Below are 24,554 nucleotides of genomic sequence, written 5' to 3' on the forward strand. Positions count from 1 at the left end.
ACAAGATGATTCAAGGTGCTGCACATGAACAGAAACACATTACAGAAGGAAATATTACATAGGAAAAGAAAAACAAAAGAATAAGCTAAATATACAGAAAGCATAAAATCAGAACCAAACAAATGGAAAAAGCCGTAAAAGCCAGTTTTGTTAACCAAATGTTCCCATAAAGCCAATATCAATGGGTGAGAAAACTAAACTAAAGAATGTAAACATAGCAGTATATATTTCTTGATCAATAGACAAACAAACCTAAAAACAAAACTAATCACGTGTATTTGACTTCCCGAACACACAGACCACTTCCATGTCTCAACACAGAAGGTTAGTGGGAGCATCTGACTAACAGCCGGGGTCTCTATGGTGTCATCAGAGCTTAAATTAGGGGTTTCAGGTTGCATGTAAATCCAAAATGTCTCCATGATCCAAAACTTGAGGCTGGCAGGGAAGTTGGGCAGGTGGGCGAGGGAAGGGAGGGCGGGGGTGAGAATGCAGAGTGACCCTCTGTTCCCTCGACCAGGGGTCAAGTTGAGTCATCCAATATGCATGTGTGCTTCTAGGGAGGGTGAGCCATCGGTCTATTTGTTCGGGGACTTATGGGTGGGTTGGAGGTGGGGGGGGGATGGGGTGAGGAGGTCCGTGTGGAACAATTCGTCACCTTTAAATAGCAGCGGTGAGGGGAGATCTCCCCCAACGCAGACGGCAGAAAATAGACCTCAAGCCTCAGAAGCTATTGTGGGACGAGCCGCTTAGAGGTTTGGATTCAGTCTAAGCGATCAAAGATCTGCGATCCTTTTCCACTGTGGGTATATGTTGAGATTTTTATGACTGTGGTGTGTGACTGCAGGCAGGAGCGAGGCCTGCTTCCAAGATGTAATAAAATCATGTTCAACAGAACCAGAGGAAGCATAAGGTCAACTGGGTGTGGCTACGATTGACAAAAACCTGGAATTGCATTAATATTCTTATTTGTTATCTACACACCGATTATACCTTTTAACAATCTGTTTTAAAGCATTGTGCTCCATCATCTTGTCACAAACACATGGTTTGCCTGCAAAGCCTGAGGTCAGATTTTCATTAAACTTTTGTTAAAATCTAGCACAACAAACCTGATTATTTTTGGTTTCCAAAAACAATTAGATGTTGTCAATTAGATCCGTGAACATTCTCAGTAGCACAAGGCACTGAAGTGACCTCTCAGCTCTCCAGGTCCCAATCTGATGGAAAGTCTACAGAAAGAGTCCTTTCCAGAAAATGACCTCACATCCAAAAAAAAGTTAATTAAATAATGCGGTAATTAAAAAAAGGAAATATGATGTAAAATCCACTTTTCTAGCCCCTAAATACATTTTGTTGTGTACTTGGAGTCTCTAAGAGTGCAGAAAATGTGAATGTAGTCTGTCCAGGTGCTGCGTAGATATCGTTATATTCTGTTTGGATCATATCTTTCAAGCCATTCAGTTTTCTATCATGTTTCTTGAACAGTTGCATCCAAGTAGTTGCAGCGGAGCTGCTGAACAAGGTCATGGACTAACCAAATTTGCAAATCCGCCATTTTTATTTCTCTTAGCAATTTTGTAGTGCAAGATGAAGGATGTCAAAGCTATAAGTGGCCAAGTCAAAATGTTTGGTGGTTGGGCTTAGTTCACACAGTTCATTAGTACACCAGCATGCTATAAAAATGGTCAAACGGGGTGGAGTGTAACGCTCTGTGACTTGCAGGGGGGGGGGTTGAAGTGCCTCATTTAGATTTAAAGAGACAGCACCAAAACGAGTTGCTCTCTGACGCACCTTAGAACAGTCCGGCCCTGAAAGCCTTTGGCTCTAAATTGACAAGGAATTCAGACCAAACTACTGCAGTTCTACTCTATACAGACCACAAGTAAATTATTTAAATGTGAAAAGGAGGAACTGAAAAGCGTGATGTGTCCCGTTTAATGCTAAGAGGACGTTCCAACATGACCATGCCCATACTTGAATTGATAAAATCAGGCATACAGTGGCTTAGTTTTGTTTGCATTCTTACCAGGGGAGTTAGTAGATCTAATCAAACACACGTTTTGTTAAATCCAACAAGTGTCTTCTTACTGTTTATTAAAGTCTAACAAACTCAAACAAGACTTTTGCACAACCAGGGATGCTCAAGAAATTTCACAAGAGAGGGGGAAAGTGTATCTAATATACAGAATGCAATGAACCAGTAAGAAGCTTGCTAAGCACAGCTAAACCGTCCTCAGATTTATCATCTGGCATTAATAGCTTGGACAATTTCCTTCTATCAAGTCCTTAGAAAATAAGATTATTCACACCAAATTCATTTTTAAAAAGGTAACAGTTAAGGTGTGTCACATTGTGGTTGTAAATCAGCTATACAACGGTTTGATTTGTAAGACAAACATTTGTAAGACAATGTAATTGTTTTATATAGAAGTGAATGCAAAAATATGAGGAGGGGAGATAATTATTTTACAATCTGATGCCAATGTCCAACACACACTTTGAGTTTTGTAAAGGATTTAAGACTGAGACGTCCACAGATAATGATTTATTTTACAAAAAAGGTGAGACATTTTCTTGTGGATTTTTTCATAAGCTTTGGATCCTTATTCTGGTCCCTTCCAGTAGTTTTTGGCACAGTTCCAGCCGTTTTAAACTTTTTAAAATATTGCTCTGACTGATAAGGGGCACATTTAGGTAGTTTTTTTAATTATTATTATATCAAGTTTGTTCAATTACTGATAAATTAAATTCAACAAACATCTGCCTTACTTGCATGGCATGTTCTCTTGCCCTTCCCATGGCAAGAGGAATGGCTAAGAGAAAAGGGTGTGTGTCGAACCATATCTACAAGCAAGAGAACTAGATCCTCTGATAAACATTTTAGAAAAAGTCAAGTAGACCTTACAAAATTTGTTGGGTGGCATTTTACAGACTATTGTGAACAGGAAGTGCAATCTAAGTTTCACTGACCTCAATTGGTACACTTATCCAGTTCATCAGCCTATATTGAGAATAGATTTTTTTTAGCTAAATTATCAGTCATCAAACATTTTATTTCTATCTACTTATACCACTTTCCACTAGGGGTAAATAAAAGTCTTAGAACTATGAGACAGCAACACTATGAATAACGCCATTGCAACTAAAAAGGAGCTCGCGCAACAATGATGTTCAACGAATGCAACACTTTTGGCAATTTTGGAAGCACCCGTAACATCTGTTTAATGGATTAACAACACGGTCCATAACGAAGTGTCACAAACATATCTTTAGTGCTTGCATCATTGAGAAATTGATCTTTGCTAGTGAAAGAGAAAAATTGACAGGGCTGTTGAAGGTTTAGGTGAAAGTGGCTGAAGCCTGTAATCCAGTTGCTCCATAGAGGTATGATTACTGATTCAAACTTGTTTCTACAGTAGTACATTGTTTCATCTACCCTGGAGACATGTAAAGACATGAAGCTTTATACAAAGCAGGAAAATGAAAAGGCACACATTATTTTGCATTTGAGCTATTTTCATCTACGCATGTTGAACTTGTCCTCTTGCCATTGAGGAGTTTACATGAACAACTGGACAAAAAAAAAAAATCCAAAAACATTTAAAATAGGGAATGCAGAAAACATATTTCTGCTTCCATGTACATTTTAACAGTGTGACTTTTAAATGTCTACCAATATGAGCTGCATATTAATAGCTCCAATTTGTTTTGCTTTCAGGATTTTAGGCAAATCTGAACCTGATCCAGTTGGTACCGGCTGTGTGTTCTGATCATGATAGACTCTTCCTGTTACTTAAGGCCCTGCTAAGGGGTGCAATCGGGGATGCATTTGATAACAAAGGCCCGGTTATAAAGATAAGATAATAAAATAAATAAAAAAACACCCATGTTCTATTATCTAACAGCTATTTGGTTAATTCTAAAGGATTTTATGTAGACTGCCATTTTTCCCTTTGCCCTCTTGGAAACAGAACCCCATTATTATTGCTGTTAAAAAACAATGTCTCACTATCTTTTAATTATCACCATGTCCAGGTACTAAACCCCTGAGACACAGACAGATAGCCACAGGAAGACATTAAATGTCACAAGCAATGGACAGATCACAGCTGATCGTGGGTAAAGACATACCACTTAGTCGAAAAAAAATCATCCATCCAAACCGGATAACATAACCACTCAATGACTCAGTTATTTTCACTATACGTTGTAAAATGACATGCAATCACAGCGCGAAGCATAATTTATCTGAGCCATACTTGTTTACAATTTAGGAGATAAATCACATAAATGCAAAGGTGTTCTGCTTTTATATTATCAGCTTACATGACTAATTCACCAACTAAATGCTCATCTTTTCAGCAAATAAAAGTCTTACTTCCCTCGGGACTAGGAAAAAGAGGCCATCAGAAACAAAAGAAAAACTTTTTTTTTTTTTTTTTTTTTTAGAAAATGAATTTGTAGCTTGATCTATACATCCATCTATTGTCTTCCGTCTATCTGAAATTGGATCGCTGGGACAACAGGTCGGTCCAGGAGGGAACCCCAGACATCCACATCCCCTATAGCTGGAGGGACCATACTAACCATATTAACCCTTTACATATAGCATAAACGGAGACCCAAAAATCCTTTTTTGCTTCTCCTATCTTCTAGAAAATCACGGTTCAAAAACTTCTACACATGTTTTATACTACATAAACAAAATAAAACTATAAACAACAGCAGAACTAGTGAGGTCACGACTAATTATCTCCAACTCAATTCCAGGAAACGACTCCAGCTTCCTGCCTGTTATTCCCCAGAACCAGGAAGAGCGATGGCCATTGTTACATGGACTAACAGAACCACTTAAAAAAAAAAAAAAAGGGGAGCCAGCACTGGCTGGAGATATATTTTTTTTAAAAAAAGCAACGTTTCGAAGGATGAGCAGCACACATGTGGACGTGCCGAAGCATCCTTTGAGTCTTCGGCTTACGCAGGAACATGAGACCAGCTGCAGTTACCCTTCAGCAGGGGCTTTACACAGGACTTTACTTGTGAGTCATCAACCCCGACAATAGACACAATTATGTCATTTACCAAGCTGATTGGTTACAAATTCTCCTTGAATCCCTTATTTGTCACTCAGGTTTTCCTACTGATGACTGACTAAGTTTAACTTTTCTCCAAATACAGACCCTTGAAAATGTATTTATAGCTTCTGAACTTTTTCATATTTTATGAAGCTCAACTAAAAACATAAATGTATTCTATTAAAATTGTCCATGAAAGACCAGGACAAACTAGCAGATAACTGCAAGGTGGAAGAAGAATGTTACATGGTTTTCAGAAAAAAACAAACATTTTTCATCCTACATTCGTTTGCAATTGACCAACTCCATCTCCAGAGCATGAACAGACTTGGACCTAAACTATTGCCATACAGCTCAGCATGATACTCCCACCACCATGCTTATCTGTCTGGACAGCATACTCCACTTTGGTCTTATTTGACCAAAGCACCATTTTTCACCAGTTTGCTGTGTCTATATACATGGACAGAGAAAACTATAATGCTTTTTTGCAAAAGGCAAAGTTGGAGAAGTTTTAGAACTATGTTTGCAATGAATAACCCCCTGCGGTTGAGGACCTCAGGTACAATTAACCTTCCACTAAGCAATTGAGTAACCAAAATAACAAAATAGCCTTTTACCGGCTTTATTTCCTTTGTAAAAGTGTGACTCCAGGTAGATTGAAATGCACACAAAAGACGCGTTGATCCACACTCATCTCTTAAGAGAATGAGGCCGAGTTTCTGGCTTTGTTCTGGTATGAATAACCTGTCAAGGCAGAAGCCAGGTTGTCTAAATGTGTGCTCAGCGCAGCTTTTTTTCCTTAGAAAATACAACAGACTTAATTTTCATCAGCCACGTGGTTTTTCCATGGATTGATTTACTTGAATGGCTTTCAGTTTCAGTTGTTTTATTGTCCCCTGATGAAAGGAATTGCGTTTAATCTTCCTTATACACTTGTATAATGCTGCTGTAGTGTGTAAAGGGGGGGGGGGGGTATTGCATTCCACGCAGGAAACGCGGCTGAGCAGAGTTTAGGCGGGGCTGTCTGCTACTTCACCTCAGGCTGTTGATAAGCCTCAGTAAATGTATTAAACTGGTGCCATGCACCACGCTGTAATATTATGAAAAGTTTACTAAAACATATACATTTTTTGTATTATTCTATGGTCGCACGTGTTTCCTTCAGCTGTTTATTTTCGGGTGAGCCGTATTTTGGGAGGACCACTGCTCAGAAGTATGCGCGCTGCGCGTTCAGTCTCACGCCCGTACCTGTGTGGGACCCCCGGGGCATGTTGCTCACTCACCAGCAGAGTTGATAAGTTTAACGCCGACTGTGGATTCCTCATCATGGACTCCAGCTTCTTTAGCCGGCTTTCCACTCGGGTCTCCGCTCCCAGCATGATTGCGGTGTAGTTTGTCCAGTTCAAATGTCATAAAAATCTTTAAAGTGGAAAAATAAAACAAAAACACCTGCAGGTTTTTTTTTTTTTTTTTAGGTTTCTCTGGTCGCGTTGGAGGCGCACTCCTCTCCTGGGCTCAGCTCCTTATATCATTGCTCCTCTGTACACTAGGGCTTGAGTTGTCAGGTTAATTATTCATCCACAGAAAAATGAAACCTCCCGACTTCCTCTCTCTCATTAATAAAATCACAAAAAGTAACTAAAAACTGCTGTATGTCAGTTTAGAGACGTGGACCTTTGTCCCAGGTGCGTCCCGTCAGCGTCACAAAGCAGGTAGTCGCACCAAAATCACATAACACGACAGGGGGGGGTTCGACCTGTATGACACGGTGAACGTAAAAAAAAAAGAAAAAGAAAAGAAAAGAACATACACAGCCGTACAACTTCCGCTTGAAGATTTATTTTACCAAAGTAAAAGTCTGAAAGAAGGAAAGAAAGAAAGAAAGAAAGAAAGAAAGAAAGAAAGAAAGAAAGAAAGAAAGAAAGAAAGAAAGAAAGAAAGAAAGAAATGAATTACATTTAATATTTAGATTTTACAGCGCAATGATTGGCTCTGAGTGCAAGAGGCCTTTGCAGTAGGCTTTTTTCTTTTAAATAAAATTGCAATTTGAATAAAGAATAACTGGATTTTATTTTAGTATTTGTAATAATATAACTTGGTAAAATACATGGATTATTTCATTGACTTAAATTAATCTTGTTTTACCATATATTATCTAAAAACAGTGGCTAAATAAATACATTTGGGGACGAATCTCAACCCTGGAGTTTTTATGCATGAAGTTTGCCTGCCCTCCCGGTGTGGGTTCTCTCCAGGTACTCCGCTTCACGCTGTCCAAAAATGCTTTAATTTTGAAAATATAAACTGTATATCCGGTTGTCCGGTGAAAGAAGTCAGCGACTTAATGCAAACTTAGACCCACATGTCGCCAGACTTCCTTTTCCACTTTCACATGTCCCTGCTGTTTACTTTTTTAACTTCAACGCCTGACTTAAAACAGACCAATCTATGAATTTCCTCTGTATCATAATAATTATAATTATAATAATAAAAGTCTTCTCTGCGGCCAACATATCTGCTGTCTCATCTACCGTTCTTACAGGCACAACAAAATTAGACTGGAACAGTATTTTAGGAATGTTGATTCGCTGCCTTTCAGACGCGCACTAAGAATAGATATTTACAGGGTCCGTGGTGCGTCAGTTTCACAATCTGGCTGTGTTTGATGATTTCATAATGCAAATAAAAGACGCCACATTGCACTAGACGTAAAGAAAAATCAGTGCCACAATGTCAATGCTCATAGAATAACTTTTATTCATCTCATTTTACAAAGAGATCTCAATCAAGGATCTTGGTTACATAATATTTATTCAATACAAACAATCTGACGGATTTATTCCAGACCGAAGGCTAAATTTGTGACAAGTGGAGATCAGACAGTACCTATACGTCAGGCTACAAAAGCAACAAACTTGTGTTTTCTTGACAAATTTAAATAACAATAATAAAAAAGGGGATCTGCATGGATAATTCCGATTGCCACTGTAAATGTTTTAGCATGTGCCATCAGATTGGGAAAGTTGTTGACAGTGCAGCCGCTTGTCAGAAGTGATGTCACCACTGACTCACCGAGGCTGTTGACAAAGTTTCCTTACTGGATGTGGATGACTCTGTCATTATGGCATGACTTGCTAGATGGAAGTGGCCTTTGGGTGAATAGAAAAACAGAGAAAAGTGCTGCACCTTTACACTGAATTTTGGGATTGAAGGGCACACAGTCTTTGAGGTGAAACTTCACCCCAGACTCCAGTTTTTTGCAGCTTCTGAGTGGTTTTAATTCCGATATTGATCTGTACTTGGCTCCGTCTGTCTTCCCATCACTTCCAGCCAGCTTCCTTGCTTAAGAAAGGAATTATCACAACATGACCCTCCCTCCACCATGCTTTCCTGGATGAGTGGTGAGTTCAAGGTGACGTGTAGTGTATTTTTTTCCACCACATTTTTGCTTGTAAAAGATTGAGTGAACAATGTAATGTTTTTCACTCAGTTTTTGTGAAATAAAAAAATGGCAAAAATGACAATGTCTAACATTTACAAAGCTGATAGAGACATACTGCAAAAGACGTACAGCAGCAATTGCAGCAACGGGTGGTTATTTTCCTCCCAATCACATTCAAGCCTCGTTAAGTACCCTAGGTTTGTGGTTGTACCGTGGGAAAATGTAGAGAAGTTCAAAAGGGGTGAATTCCCCCATGTATCTCATGGGAAAGAACTAAAGTAATGTTGATGGCAGTATTTGGTATCAAGAAGAAAAATAATGGCAAACTGTACGTATTTGGCATTGGATTTTAATAAAATAGCAATGAGTGCATTAGTGTAACTAATGACTTACTGCAGACTGCATAAGGGACTCTTGGTATCCAGGTGCAAAGTTTAAAAAATGGCAAACACTGCCCTCTAGTGGGGACCTGTCATCATAATAACGTTAGAGGGCACAAACGGGTTTCGGCACTCACTGAATATATTCAAATAAAAGTACAAATACAGAAATAAAATGCATTCAATGAAAATTGACTTATGCATCTTGCATAACATAATATAACATCAAATTGTACCTGTGCAGAGTTTAACTACAAAAAAAAATGAAGTGTTTGACAATCCTCAAAGTGATCCGTCGGCGTCCCCAAATGTGGCAACTGTAATACTGATCACTGTTTGCTACAGCATTTGATGCTTTCGAGTGTAATACCTCATCTGGTAATATTACAAGGCGGATCTTTCTTTACAGAACTGTCAGATAAGAGCAAACACATTGGAATCGGTTACCCTGTCAGGAGACTGCAAGCATGCGTGGCACTCTGTGCTACAAGTCATTCTGATTTTGCAGATCAGGAGGGGACATAGTGACTAATGTTGTGCACCAGCGCTATCATGACGAGCGGGAATCTCAGATTATCAATGCTACTGTGCACTGGTAAGTGCATCCTCGTACATGTTGCGTGTAGTTTAGCTTTCCCCCCAGGAATTCTTCAGCCTGGCTCTCCGAACACTTGGAGAAAGTTGCCTGAGGATAAAGTTTTCATCTCAGCAGATTTCTCTCATTTCTCAGGAGAAGCGAGCAGGCTGGTAAATCTCAGGCGATCACTTGCGAGGGGATAACATCTCAAAACCGAGTGAGCGTAGCCCATCTTGTATTTATGTTGGGTGGATAGGCGGAATAGAAAAGGCTATACTATATTCCTGGCTTTTCCTCAAAAAAATAGAAAGAAAAAAAAAAAAAAACCACTCCTGAAGTTTGAGCCCTGATCGGCCAGGTAACTCAAAACCTGGAGTGGGGAGTCAGCGTGGGATATGAGTAGAGAAACAATGTGGTTCTTTGTGCAAGCCGGGCAGAGAAAACAAACCGTTTCCCCTGGAAAGAGATCATGTTCAGGCTCCATCTGAGAAGACCACACAAGGCTGATCAGAGCGCTGTCTGCTGAGTGGAGTAAGGAGAGGAGGAGGAGGAGGAGGAGGAGCGCATCTGGGCAGCCATACTAACTTGTGCACACATAAACGCTTGAGGGCAATGTCAGACAGGATGAGGATCTGAAGGACGTCCCTTCCAAACCCTCAGTCAGCTCAATACAACACACAAGCCAGTGATACTTTTTGGTCCAAGGCAAAAAAAACAAACAAAAAAAAAAAACAACAAAAAAAAACTCTGTGACTGAGTTGTGTGTTCTTCCACGTTGTTGACTTGTGATGACTGGGCCATCTGGACTGCTTCCTGGGTTGGCACCCTGCTGGTCTGACGGGCAGAGGGAAAGGCAGACAGGCGGGCAGGAAGGTGTTCGCTCTGGTGTTGTCCACACAAACGGCACGGCGCTAAACCTGGCACCGCCGGAGAACGTCAAACAGCGAGTCTGTTCGTTTCGGTTCAGGTGGCGGAGGTTCACGGAACAAGAGAAAGTGGGGAGAAAAAGAGCACAGGGACGTTACATTTCATTTCTACCACATCTTACAACAAGATCTACCGCTCTGGACACTCATTCCTTAATCCACCCACCCATACCACATAAACACTTAGAATGGGGCTTTTAGACATGTCAACACTGTTGTATAGGGTTCAATCAAATCGAAGACATCTGGCCTCTTTTCTCTTTCGGACACTGTAATTCAAACACGCAGATTAAAGTCAAACACACACATACATATAAGGACCAAAACAGAGCTCCGTACTCCCCCTGTCCAGCGCACTTTAGTTTCAAACGCTCAGTGAATACCCATGTGGTGGTATCAGGTTACGCGGAGCTATAAAATATCCCAAATAAAGGAAAGGGAAAATGAGATGGAAACGGGGGAAAAAAACAAAAACAACCCAAAACTGGCCTTGTCTTTAGGTGAAATCCTCCAGCACACGTCTGACTTTGTGAGTCTGACTTTGTGCTTGTTTGTTAAAAAAAAAAAAACTTTTACAGTTGTGTGAACAGAGCAGAACAGCTGAGAACAAGAGGTGGCGAGCTAAAGTCGTCCACAAACAGCAGCAGGATCCTATTGCAGAGTCAGACAACGAAACAACATAATCTGTTTGGACAACAATAAGCAGGACATCCTTATTTCAAATATACCAGTTAGTATACGAGGCCCTTGAGAGGTATTTATATCCCTCGACAATTTTAACATTTGTTTTTAACACATTGTAAGCACAAAGTTCAATTAATTTCATTGCAAATTTGTGTGATAGACCAACACAAAATAGTGCATAATTGTACAATAGAAGCACTGCAAAAAAGGAACTAATAGTAAGTAATTTTTTTGCAAAGAGTGTATTTGTCCTTCATTTGAGCAGGCCCATCTGCCAATGGAATAAGATTTTTGCACTTAAAATAGGAACGACTCATTCCCATCATCTTATTTCAAGTGCTGTGTATCTAATTATTTTATTTAGGGATCAAACTGCTCATTCCATTGGCAGATAATCTTATTTACCTGCTCAAATTAAAGGCAAATAAACTCATTTCAAGTACATTTACTTACTTTTAGTTTCCTTTTTGCAGTGAGGGAAACAAAGCATGGCTTTATTTATTTTATTGTAATAAGCTCCACTCATCTTGTTACAGGGAAGTTTTGTAGTTGCGAGCAGTTTGAAATTTTTTTTTATACTTTGCAAGGCAGTGCATTCGAAAAAGTAAGAAAGGAAACTAAATTAGGGAAAACAATCCTGTTGCACAGAGTCATCCAAACATCTGAGATCCAAGGTTTGCGTCGTTCTCTCTCTATTTAGCAGCCGTCACATTTAAACACAATCACTAACATGACCCCTGGCCTTTGGAAAGGAATACGAAGAGAAAAAAAAACAGGCGGGTTGAAATCCAAGCCATCTCTGTAATATCAGCGGATTAATCTCGGCACATACAGTAAACCGGAAACATGATCTTGTTTTGGTGAGAAACCAGCGGGCGAGGATGATGGCTAGGGTTACAGCTATTTGGACTAGCAGGTGAGCGAGACCAAGATGGGCCTTTGATTGGTCCAAAGCGAGAGAGCTCCCTTGATGCGTTCAAACAAAGCAATATGTTTTTCGGCAGTGGGAAGCAAGAGTGAGAGATGATGAGGAAACGGCATCAGAAACCCAGAGCGGGGCACAGACTTATTCATGGGGAAACACTAACCATGGCCTGACAGTTATGAGATGTGTAATCGGAGCGCTCCGATTCTGTCCCTGTGCTTTCTAACGAAGCCCTTGAGCTCTGCCTCATGTTAGGGCTACAGCTCATGTTGCAGTCTGCCTAACAGACACCCCAGTCTGTGTAGCGAGCTTGGGAAGATCTCTGCATCACCTTGTAGTTCACACTTAAAGGACTAGTGCAGGACTATTGAAGGGAGCTTCTGACGGAAGGTTTAAAGTAGCAGCGTCAGTCCGGTCCGCTGAAGCTAGCAGTCTGAGAGGTGCCAAGATAAAAAAAAATTAACCTCAACCGTGTAAAACAACCCTTATATATATATATAAAAAATGTCTCAGTGCTTTCTGCAAACATTATTTTATAACCCTTCAAAGCATCATGCCTTTGCATTGAGCAGTTATTTACACTGAGATCAATGATTATTTACAGGGTTGAAGTAGAGGTAATGAACCTGTAAAGCATTCCTGGATAACTGTCTAATGAAAGTAGAGTGGTGTGAAAAGCATATAAAATCATATAGCAGTTTAATTAAATGCTAATACCTTACACTTCGACAGTATTGGATAGTAACTCTGACTGGAAACACTTCACATATTTCCTTTTCAGTGCATGTTTCACACGGGAGGATCGCCGGTGGCTTACTCCCTTAAACCTCAAATTTCTATGCAAAAAAAGCAAAACAAAAAAACAGCCAATGTAAACGTGACAAATGTTAGCTTCAGTCTCAAAGACCAGCTATGGATTTATACTAAATAAAGATGCTAAGAGAGTTACCTGTCATCAGTAAGGTATTAACTGCTAACGACTTTTAACAGAACCACCCTTCAAACACAGCTGCAATGGACTCAGAACCTTTTGACACATTGCAAACTGCTCCTGGTGAGGCCACGGCCTTGTTGGATCTAAACCAGAATATTTTCTGTCTATCTTCAACAGACCCGTATCCACCAGCAAATCCAAGCCTCTAATGCAGGCAGCCATGCAAACAAAGCATTGTGACTGTCAGGTTTGTGGTGAGGCGATCACCTTTCAAAGTCACTCTCGCTGCTTGTGCCCTCCACCACCTCTCCCTCGCTGTAACCTTAGCTCACAGAAAGGTGCCAGGTTACCGGGATTCTCTCTGGTTGGCGCCATACTGTTTAGTGACCATTTGCACACTGTGAGAGCAGTTATTAATCCTGGCCCCGTGTATGTGTTGAATCTCCATGCGAACACATTTTTTGCAGAACCTGGTAATATGCCTTTGAAAATAACTCCAGGTTTTGGCTAAACCTCACCTTGGAATTAAAACATCAACTGGAGTTAATAAGAGATGCACTAATAATTTGGCCATTGACTGGAATCAAACAATTTCTCCTCAACTGGCTCTGATTCGGGATTGCCAGGTCAAATACTGAAAAAATCTTATTCTAGTCTAATCTAACTCCCAACATATTCAATTGATGAATGCATCATCTAAGACCATGTATTTGGAGTTTAATAAAAACCAGATAAAGCTTAGCAATTTGTGCACCGATGAACAAATGAGGACACAAACTCCTTCTTTTTCAATTGGATCCAAAATTACTCCATCTATTAAAAAAAAAAAAAAACTGAAGAAATATTTTCTCTTTATTGTGTCATGGTCCTTAAAACTAATTCAGAAAAAGGTCCTAAAGAGAACTGGCTGGCAAGGCATGAAACAAAAACTGGATATCAGAAATTTGATGACCCATGTAACTGTACAGTGACAATGATAGTCCACAGAGATTTTAAGAAACAGTTCTGTCGTATTCTAGCCACAATACTCACCTCCTTTCTCTATTTGTTCTGATCTCGGATCCTTAGGCACCGCCTCTTCAGGGCTGGCTCCATCTCCACTGCGCTGGGCATGTTGGCAGGACTCCGCAAGCTACCCTTGTCCCTGAGTTTGGGTAAGAGTAATGGGGGTGTGGTCCCACCTGTCTTTGGTGCTGTGGGCAGGGCGTAAGCGTGGTCCTCATCTGGAACGTGTGAATCTTCCCCTACACCCCCGCCGACCGTTAAGGGCCCTTCCAACTGACCGACTGGACCTTCAACCAGCACCGCGTTAACAACAGAACACTTGTTTTCTTTGATAGCTTCAAGTTCACTGAGTGCAGGATCCTGGAGTGGCGCTGGTAATCTCTGGGGTAAGGAAGAGTCCATACTTGAGGGTGTGGATGAGGATGACGTGCAATTTTGAGGATGGTCCTTGGTAGAGGACTTTGGATTATGTGACTCACTGCTCTCCAAGGGGCTGGACGGGTTGTTGGAAGGTGGATTGAGGGAATCGGGTTGTTGGAAGTCATTTGAAGGTGACTGTGACAGAGTGAGGTTCGGTCTGATGATATTGTTGAACCCTGACCTGTTAAACTGACCAGTTCCTAACTCTCCCAGTGCTGCCGGATCCCCAATTCCATTGGCACAAGGCTCTAACTTCACTTGGGTCCTCTGGAGAACCCTTTGGATGACTTGGCGCTCTGTCTGCTGATGTATAGTTTTATAGTCTGTCATTCCCTCGGAGGTTTTGGCTGGGCAGGACAATTCACTACATTGTGCTCTGGGGGAGGATGCTTTACTTTGAGGTGTGGATAATGGGGACAGTAACTGCCTTTCGGATTTAACCCAATTTATGTCCTTTGTGTTGGTTTCATTTGTTGAAGTCAGGCTTAGAGAAAAGTTTCCCCCTGGTTTATTGACCTCCACTCTACTGACCTCTTCAGAGATATCTGGAGATGTGGAACTAGATGTCCTAGATCTACCCCTGTCTACCCCTTCTGGCACGGGCTGGATAACTCCACCATGATTTGGCGTTTCAAGGTCTGCTTTAGGAGGGACTGGAATGGGTATAGGAATAGGTATGGGGACAGGTAAGGGAACAATAATAGGATACGGCACCAGGACAGTGGGATGGGGTAAAAGAGGACTAAAAGAGGGGATACCATAGTTCATTACTTGAGGCATTGGGACGGGTCCTCTTGGCATTAAGTTTAGAGGGGGTGAGTGTAAGCCAGGGAAATAGGCACCAGGGAAAGGATGCATAAGTCCTGGGGGATTCATTGAAGAAGAGGCAGGGGGCTGCAGGAGAGGAGAGTGTGGGGGTCTGTGGATGGGGCTGGAAGGGGGGCCTGCATGTCTGGGAGGATTGGCAAGGGGACTTTTTAGTCCCTGAGCATGAAGAGGGGGCCTGATGAAGGGTATGGGGATTTGAGGTAATGGCTTTTGATCCAGAGGTGGACGAGGAGGAGGCTGAGGAGGAAGAGGAGATGGATGTGATGGCACGTCCATAGTAGGTAGGGATGGATGAATTGATCTCTCCAGGTTCTTAAGCCCTGACACTGAGACCTTGGAAGAGGAGGAAGAAGATGATGCTTCTGAGGATGACACAGATGTTGATTCCATGGGTCCGTGAATTAGCGCTGATCCTTTGGGTGAAAGATTTCGATTGCGTGCGTCCCCTGTACTGCTGGTGCTGCTGCTCCAGGACTCAGGAGTAAGTAGCTTCTGGCCTGGTACGCCGTTGTCCACTCTCACCTCCTGGCTGGTTCTGTTAGGGCTTGAACTGGTGCTGGTGAGAGCTGCACGGGCTTCTCGGTAGAAAACATCCATCTTGTACTGGTTGAGACATTTGATGCTGCAGAACTGAAGCCGCTCCTCACCAGATCCAAAGTCCAGGTACTCCTTGGTGTGGCGAATATGCTTGCACCAGTCACAGACCTGTGGCACAGGCGAGAGAGACTGCAGGGGGTCAATGAAGTATAACATCCTTGCTTCAAACGTTGACAAACATTCAGAAGCAGGGGAGATATATTTCCTTTTCTGTTCTGCATGATACATAGCACGACTATCAATACTTTTAAATAAAGAAAAAAAAGGAAACACAAATAATTTCCCCTTACTCTGACATTAGTGTTTATTTTTAACACTAATCTGGGTGAGTCTTCTGGATGGGGGTGATGAGGGGATGTCTCCACATGAAGGTCTTCATCTCTGGCCTGATAAGGAGAAGGCACAACGTGAAAACATGACCCATTACAGGAAAGAGCTCTGAGCTTATGTGCAAAGGCTGCACTGTGTGGTAATAAAGCCTACATTGCAAAGGCTAAATTGTGTGGTAATAAAACCCAATTTGAACTTCTTGCCTTTCCTCTTTATGAAGCAGCTAGATGTTCGTGCATTGGTCCAAAATACAAAGGTCCACAAAAAAAAGAGTAAAAGTTTCATACTACTTGTTATGTTGGTTCATATTACAGTTAATGTATTGTTTTATTTTTCCATGCCTGTGACAGTATTAATATAAGGAAATTCCTCCTGATTCATGTAAGGTGATCTGCCGAGGATCTGAGTGCTCCCCCATCTCTTTGACCCAATGAGTCGTGTTGAGTTACGAAACATGAGGCAGCTGAAGGTAAGGTATGCACTGAAAGTGGACACCTCGCCCCAGGCCTTCTGGCCTTCCTCTCAGACAAGCACCAACAAGCCAACAGAAATGCTTCCCTCCCTTGCCTCAAAAAAAAAAAAGCCCAGACAACTCGTTGTGCACAGTCTTCTCAGCCTTACTCTGTGCCTCTGTTGCTTTTCCTCAAAAAAAAAAAAAAAACACCGAAGATGAAACTCTATACTATTATATGTCATCCTGCATCTTTAAATATCAGGTGATCTTGTTGCAACGAAAGGGGAAAAACCATGGCCATGTGCACCAGAGTGTTTCTCTAAAGTTGCAGCTTTGCTGTCCTCTAAACCAAAGCCACTTAACAGCCAGCCTCTTCTGCATTAACTTGAAACTGATACTAAGTGTCCTGTACAAAGCTTGACCTCCCTCCCACCACTCCTAAAAAGGATCCTTTTAAACGAACCAATCACTTTTGACTTCTAAAGATCAGGAGAATGTGTTACTAAATGCCTGTGAGCTTAAAAGAAGTCACCAAAAGCTTCAATTCCGTCTACTTTTTTTTTTTTTTTGTACACACACAAGGCTGGCTGTGACTGTGCTGTAGATGCACTCAGTTCATTCATCATCATGTAGACGCCAAGGTTGATTTTTGTACCCCTTCCCCATAACTAACCTTGTTGCGCTTGAAGTAAGCCCGTCTGCAGGCAGCGAAACACTTCTCACTGCAGAAGCTCTTGAGCTCCGAGCCCATACACAGCGAGTAGCGCTTTACTCCCTCCTTCTGGCACCAAACGCATACTATTTGCACGTTTTGTACATCTTCCACTGCAGAGGGGGGAAAAAAAGACAATGAAAACAGGGCAATCATTGCATGCAATTTGCAGAGATATCTGTGCACAATTGGTTGCAGAAAACGCATGCATCTCTTCAATTCTGCTCAGACAGAGCGAGGAATCAGTTTCATTTCTTTAGAGCATATTGAACAAATAAATACATTAAACATGGAGAAGAGTCACACATCATTTACTTAGAACTGGATGTGCTCCCGTGTTTCCAGGCAATGTATCCTGCAATAAATTAATTGAAGGTGTCTCAGGCTTATATTTTATCAAGAGTCCAGAGATCCTGTTACATCTGTGCTTCTTCTTATTGCCAGCTGGGAGTTATGCAGGTTGGTTGGAGTGAGGATCCAAATGGACAGTTAAATTATGTTTTGACTTAATTATCTAGCAGTTTATGACTCATTTTGATCATGTCAGCTTTATCCGAGGCTATTTAGAGCCATGTAAAGTGAACTCACCAACTCGTATTTTTGAAGAATGGGAAAGAGCATGCAGGGCACTGAAAGACATATTTTTCTCTCATAGACCCTTTCAGATTAAAATCAAGCGTTTGCATCGCATGGTTCTTTAAGAGGCAACTTGTTAGTCACAAGGAAAGATGTATGTGTGTCACATCGTGAAGATGTGATCATACACAAAAAACATCAGCTTAGTCCTTAGTCCTGATATAACTAGAGATGCACAGAGATATCAGCTGGCGACCAGATTTGATATATTTTCAGACGTTTACCTGTGATCATATATATGAATGGAGCCAATCTGAAACTCAAAAGCCCAATCTTTTACAGATCAGTGAAGGCACCATACTTAAAGGGTAACCTAACCCCAAATTATTATTATTTTTTTAGAATAAACTGTTAACATGGTTGTCTTATAGTGCTGTCTTCATATCCTGGCGATTACTTTGACAATTTACTGCATATTTGTTAAAATCCTGCTTTCGTGTCTAAAACCGTCAGTGTGGCGCCCTCCTAAGGTTTAATGGGTGCCTTGCATTGAATTTCAGATCAGTATTGCTATTGGTTCAACATTTTTTTGTGACATCTTTTGGAGAAACTGACGTGTCAGTAGCTCTGCTGCTATGGGATTTAAAACCTGCTTCTTCTTGTGCCTCCGTAGTGAGTTGTAGTTTGAATAGTGAGTTTTGAGGTCCTTCTATCGGTTTTCAGGTTTGCAAATTATTAGCTTAGCATTCAGTTAGTTTATTTAGCATTTATTTAGCTTTTACTAAGCCCAAATCTCGCTCAGCCATCACCTACAGCACGTTTCCTGGTTCACCTGGCACCGCCTCCTCTCGACACATGTCTCAAGAATGAGATTGGGCGGAGGAAGGGTCTGGTATGGGAGTGAGTTACACTTTAAGCGCTACCGGGTCATGCATGCAACAATACCCTTCAGAGTGGAAGTTTCTACTGAAGGAAAAAACTCAAAGCTAATTATTTCAGGCACCTGTAAGGTGGGTAAATGAAGCTAGTGTAAACACAGAGATGTACAAATCTCTAAAATAAAACTTTTCTGTGGATGCATGTTTGCTTTTATTCAGACCACGCCAGCACAAAGCTAGAATTCAGTGGCTGCTGGTTGCAGTTTTGTTGTTTTGTCTGACTTTTTGAACTACAAAAGGAGTACTCTCTCGCAGGATGTCAGTTTGTACCTGCCCTGGGTATGTTTAATCAAATTAGAGAGGAAACAAATGGACCTAGTGTTGACGGCAGTAGATTCCAGGCAGGCTGTGTTATAGCAAAGTTCTGTCTAATTCTTTTGAGCTGCTGTTTGTCAACACGCTAGCATTTCATCAGCAAATGAGCAAACTCATTCAGAATACAAGCAAAAAACGTCTTGAATATCAAATAGTGATCATAGCCACCAATAAAGTTCAAGTTTTCCTGACTTTAATTGTATTACTCCAGATATATTTGCATATTCATAGCACATAAGGAATATAATACCACATGCGCCATGGTCAGGCACTAATAACTTGAACTAACAGCAACACCCTCTGGTGTGGAAGATGGTTTGCTAAATGAAGAGCACCAAAAGGTAGCTACGTTGAACATCAGAGAGATGTTTAGAACTGAGGTTACAGGACACACAAAGGCTTCAGGAAGGTATTTAGAGGAAACTATATTTTCTTCAGAGGCAAATCAGTAGTTCATTCAGGCTGCTGCAACTGAGAGCTAGACTTTAGTGGGTGCTCTTAAAATTCCTCCATCATTAGTACTTTTGCAGGTCTAATTGTATTTTGCTAGCTGAAAAAGGAACCATCTGCCATAGGACACCAATTCCCACCTGGCCAATTGGTGAAAGGTCATATCGCTGCTAAGTTGCCACTTTTCCACCTCTGTCTGCAATTGGAACATGCTGCTTTCAAAAATCTTGGAAGACTAATGTTGTATGTCTCAGACTTATTGGTAAGGGTCTGCCCTCTTGCATTCACACAGTGACTGCTGCTTGTTGCTAGCAGTGCTAACCATGCTAATAATGCTAATTGCTGATACGGAATATAAGATGGGAATGTCTGAAAGTTTCAAATGTTGACTCCAAATAATTGTGCTCTTGTTTTGAATCAGTAAAAACCCTCTTTAAGCGTGAATACTTCACTTCTGCTCCTAATACAAATGAAATGAATGAATCCGGATATCAGGAAAGCTACAGAGAAATTTGCAATCAGCTAAAATCCGCGTTGGAAAATGTCTAGAGATTTCTGGTTGGTTCATCTAGGCTCCGGGTTTTGTTGCCCGCATCACTAAAAATATCCAGTTTAGTGTTAAGGGCCCTACACCCAGTGATAAGCACCGTGTAACCGAAGGATAAACACACATGTCATGTAACTGCAGCAGCTCCTCACTTTCTCCGGAGCTTCGGTTACTGCTCAGGAAAGAACTGAAACCAATACCTGTTCCATTGCTTGCAGCTGATCTTACACTCCGGCCTCTCAGCACATACAGTAAATATCGTGGATTATCAGTTCTGGTGCACTATGCTTGTAAACCAAAGACATATTTTAATGCGTGCGCTTAACGGGGCACGCTCGGTTCTTGAGCGCCGCAGAAGACCTCCCGTACCTGCTGAAGGCTTTATGAGAGGGACAATGACCGGGGCATTCTTGTGCTCCTTCGGGGTGGTCAGGATCGAGCTCGTTGAGGAAGATGATTGCGAGGAGGAAGGGACACTGGAGGAGTCCCTCTCTCCGGTCTTCATGGCCAGGACCGAGTGGCTGACTTTGGCATCCAGGCTTTTGGGTTTTGGCAACGAGTTTTCTGTACGAACGACAGAAAGAGAAAAAAAAAAAAATGAACAGTACTCCAGCTTTGTAAGATGACACAACAACCACGTAAAACCACAGTGCGCTTTATTGGACACGATGGCAACTTCTGCACAAACAACAGGCACATCTGGCTGAATGTAACTTGAGGACTTGCATCCACAGGAGGTGATGTCTTGCACTGACTCAAGGCCTGCAATATAACCTGCCAAACCTGTTAGTGTAATAATGCTCTAAACAGTGATCTGTCACCACCTGCCCCCTACCTTTTAGCACAGACACATGCTGCCGCCTCTCCCGGTAGTTTCTGATCTCATTGGCCTCAGACTCTCGGAGGTCCACCTTGTCGTAGCCGTACCACCCCAGGAGCTCATTCATGGTGCTTTCTGCAAACGTCTGGCAGGAATGAAAAAGGAACAGGAGTCAGAACCCTATTAAATGTCAAGTAAAGCAAAAGGAAATTGTGAAGGCGCATCTTGGGGTTATTACTGGAGGTTTGCGTCCTATGGTAAACATAATCAGAGCCACCTACGAGACAAAGTGAGGGATTCTTTCTCAGCCCTGGCCCTGTTGGGAGAAATGAATAGGGGCACAGTGGAGTACAGTGTGACTCTTTTTCCATGATGTATTCAAGTTGTTTACTCTTGCTTAATCTGAGACGGAAAGGTTTATAACCCAACACCAGTGTGAAATGCATGAATCATCCTTTGTTTATGCATTTTTAATTGGAAAAAAATAGAAGGAGACAGAAATATTGTTCTGCAAAAATTAGATGTGTGATCTCAGCTTATTTTTTTTTCATTATTGCGACCAGATGAAAAAATATTTTAAAAAACACACGGGTCTCTCTCTTTATCCACCCACCTCTCGCTGTGGCTTTAGAGGAACCGGATTGGAGGAGAAACCTGATCCGGAACTGGCAGAAATCAGGGTGGGACACCCAACACCACGGTGAGGTCCCACGGTTCTCGGAAATGCTCCGCTCCGCTCTCCTCTTCTCTTTCTAACGTCCACAACTGCTTCTCTCCTCCGCCAGTTTTCCCCTACGTCTCGTCTCGCCTCTTTTCATTTTTCCTTCCTCCCATCTTTCCCCCATGCCCTGTCCTCCCCTCCATATCCCGGCACCTTCCAGGCCTGACACTCGACACGGCGTTGCCTCTCGGGTTTCACCCCCTTTTCCAGCTCAGCCAGTATGCTGTGGTGTTGCAGCCCTTGTAGTACTGACTGCACATTCTTTCCTCACTCCGACCTCTGCTCCGAAACCCGGGGCCTCCGACAGAAATGGATTTCTCCCTATGTGCTCGCTCACTTTCTTGCTCTGTCTGTTCTGGGAGTATGGGTGTGTGGGTGGGTGGGTGAGTGAGTGGAAGCGGCCGTATCGTATACCGCTAAATATGCCTAACGATGATTAAAGTCAAGGATCCGGTGTCTGCAAATCGGGCTCTGACGTGGAGGGAGTGGGGTCCGAATGTGGTGTTGAAACAGACTTATTACAAAGAAAACATCGGGACGGACCTCGGTTGAACTAGAAATCAGTTTATCTCACTGTTTGGCCCTTCTTCAATTATATATCCCAGTGTCACTTTCTCTTTTTTCCCCCTGTTTTTTTAAAGTCAGATTTTTCTTTCTCCTCCTCCTCCTCCTTATCCACCCCCTCCACTTCCCACAATGTTGTTTTTGTTTCTTTTTGGCAGTTTGGACAAACATCTGCTTTGTGAGAGTGACAAGCCATATCCCAAACCACGGAGCGGGAGTGAGAGAGAGAGAGAGAGAGCTGCAAGCCAAAGGCAACAAACTGGGCCAACCCAGAGATCCAGCCCAGGCAGGCTTACATCAGACCGTGGGGATAGTGTTTCAAGTGTTTTGATTAAAATTAGTTAAGATGAAACAATACACCTCCTGTGGATATCAAACGCTGCAATCCAAACCACTTACACACAGAATCATCAGAATTTCTCTCTAAAGACGGCCCCTTCCTCCCTCATCCTCCCCAGAAAGAAGACTTGTCTTTTTAGATTTCCTTGCTCGGGCTTCAAGGATCCTCAAATATCATTTTAACAGCACAGGCAAGTCTCGAATAGCCAGTGTCCAAACCCAAACAAAGCAGACAATCCAGGGATTGGTTTCCATGCAATGTGCCCATAATGGTGGGAGGGAATCGTGTCTGTTACTGTGATTTAACCAAGGACCCTAATGAGAGAATCCCAGCACTTCATGGGAGGCTTTTTTTCTTCTTCTTTCTTTTTTTTTTTAATATCATGCATGTTTGCATTCTTTGCAATTGTGTGCCAGATCTGCAGTTTTCCCACTAATAAGGTTGACACAGGCTATTTAAGGGATACAAATGCCCTCCCCTCTCTTCCTCTCCCTCTTTCTCATGAGCCTCTGTGGTGCGGCGATAGAGCGCACCGCAGGGAACGGGGGAAGAAGTGACGCACATCTGGATCTCCTCTGGACATTGGAGAGTGCGCGTCCGGCCACAGCTGGCCCACTATGGCGTCACTAGAAGACCGAGTGTCAGCCTATTCTTTCATTTATATACCAATCAAAAAATCAGGTTCTTATCTGGGGGAAATTGTATACATTTTTTATTCATATATATATATATATATATATATATATATATATATATATATATATATATATATATATATATATATATATATATATATATATATATATATAGCTGTCCTCTAAACTTTTCAAAAAATATTATGAATTTATTGGTGTCAACAAGCACAGGGAAAAGGTGAGGATCCGGTGTCTATATTATTCCAAACGCAGATTTGTGCGCACTTTGCGCTCTTTGTGCGTGAAGAGTTGATAAAATCAATCCCTCACTCCTACCTTCATCTCCTGGTTGATCTCCCGCTTCACTGGGTGCGCTGGTTTCCTGCTGCGTTTATTTTCCGGAGGTCTGCCTTTCTCCATCTCTGGCATGCTGTAGTCCCGTTCTGGCTGGATCCGACCCGGATCGTTGACTCGACTGTCAGCTGAGGGGAAGTTTTTAGCGGAGTCGCGCAGAGTCAGAGGGGGAATTCGTCAATCCCGGTGACAGTGGCTGTCATTCCCCGGACGTCTGACTCTCTCGTTTAGGGCTTTGCTCCATTTGAGTCGCACTGAACATGCGTGTGTACTCCCCTCTTTGGAGGCTCCGCCGTTTAACAAGCCCCTCACTCTCTACTCTCTCCAACGCTATCAAGCTCTAACTGATGCGCAACACGCGTCTTCCTGTTAAAACTTTCAAAATACACTCACCCTGCAAACTTGAGGTGAGTGCAGAGCGAGAAAAAAACAAGCGATTTAAATTCATTAACATATGAGGCATTTAAAGAATAAATGTAACTTTGAAGTACTTTATCATAAGCCAGTAAAGCTTTTTTAATGTAAACTTAGATGTATTTTATTGAGATTTTACAAAACAGTGCATTATTTTTCTTCTATGTTAAAATGATGCACTACTTGGCAAAGCTGTGCATCTTTGTGAAGTGGATAAGAATAATAAATGATTTTCAATTTCATGTTACGAATAGGAATCTGAAAAGTGCGGCTTGCGTTTGTATTCACTGCTCTTTTTGCCAGCTTATTTAAGGGGATTCATTTTAGGATCCTTCTATTTGTTTTTAAGTACTTAAATGGTGATGCCTTGCCCTAACTCTCTAAGCTTTTACAGTTGCATTGCCCCTCCAGTTTTTAAAGTGCTAATAAATAGTGAGTTGAGGATGATGTTCATGGTGTTAGTTTATCAGCACTCAAAGTACTTGGCACATAAGCCAAAAAGTTGAATTTTTGTCTTATCTGATGAGAGCACCTTTTTCTACATTTTTGCTATACCTTTTAAAATGCACATTGTAAAGTATACCT

At 41.8% G+C, this 24,554-nt stretch overlaps 2 protein-coding genes across 8 annotated transcripts in view; both read right to left on the reverse strand.

Moving 5' to 3' along the window:
* LOC105930740 (rho-associated protein kinase 2) overlaps positions 1-6,827 on the reverse strand; it is a 61,187-nt gene extending 54,360 nt beyond the window's left edge. For 4 of the 5 annotated variants that reach the window (XR_004932839.1, XR_004932840.1, XM_036147327.1 and 1 more), the window contains exon 1: positions 6,365-6,826. Coding sequence is in view for 3 of the 5 variants with exons in the window: in XM_036147327.1 (XP_036003220.1) it covers positions 6,365-6,460 (96 nt within the window). In the remaining 2 variants the exon portion in view is untranslated. Of the gene's footprint in view, positions 1-6,364 lie in introns of all 5 variants that reach the window. The other variant, XM_036147325.1, reaches the window with a different exon arrangement.
* A 987-nt stretch (positions 6,828-7,814) lies between these two features.
* Positions 7,815-23,891, reverse strand: LOC105930760 (sine oculis-binding protein homolog). Of its 3 annotated transcripts, none has more exons than XM_012869122.3 (7): positions 23,538-23,891; positions 20,957-21,086; positions 20,491-20,685; positions 17,257-17,408; positions 16,090-16,185; positions 13,982-15,907; positions 7,815-10,429 (listed from the first exon to the last, which is right to left on the reverse strand). In XM_012869122.3, exons 1-6 carry the CDS (start codon positions 23,628-23,630, stop codon positions 13,991-13,993), a joined length of 2,583 nt encoding a protein of 860 aa, XP_012724576.2. In that variant the 5' UTR covers positions 23,631-23,891; the 3' UTR covers positions 7,815-10,429; positions 13,982-13,990. The 3 variants fall into 3 exon arrangements, with proteins under 3 accessions (XP_012724576.2, XP_012724575.2, XP_021175414.2); XM_012869121.3 differs by having other exon boundaries at positions 13,982-15,928; XM_021319739.2 differs by lacking the exon at positions 23,538-23,891 and adding an exon at positions 21,555-22,055 and having other exon boundaries at positions 13,982-15,928.
* Positions 23,892-24,554: the final 663 nt, after the last annotated feature.

The sequence above is a fragment of the Fundulus heteroclitus genome, chromosome 15 (genome assembly GCF_011125445.2).
Source record: "Fundulus heteroclitus isolate FHET01 chromosome 15, MU-UCD_Fhet_4.1, whole genome shotgun sequence".
NCBI lineage: Eukaryota > Metazoa > Chordata > Actinopteri > Cyprinodontiformes > Fundulidae > Fundulus > Fundulus heteroclitus.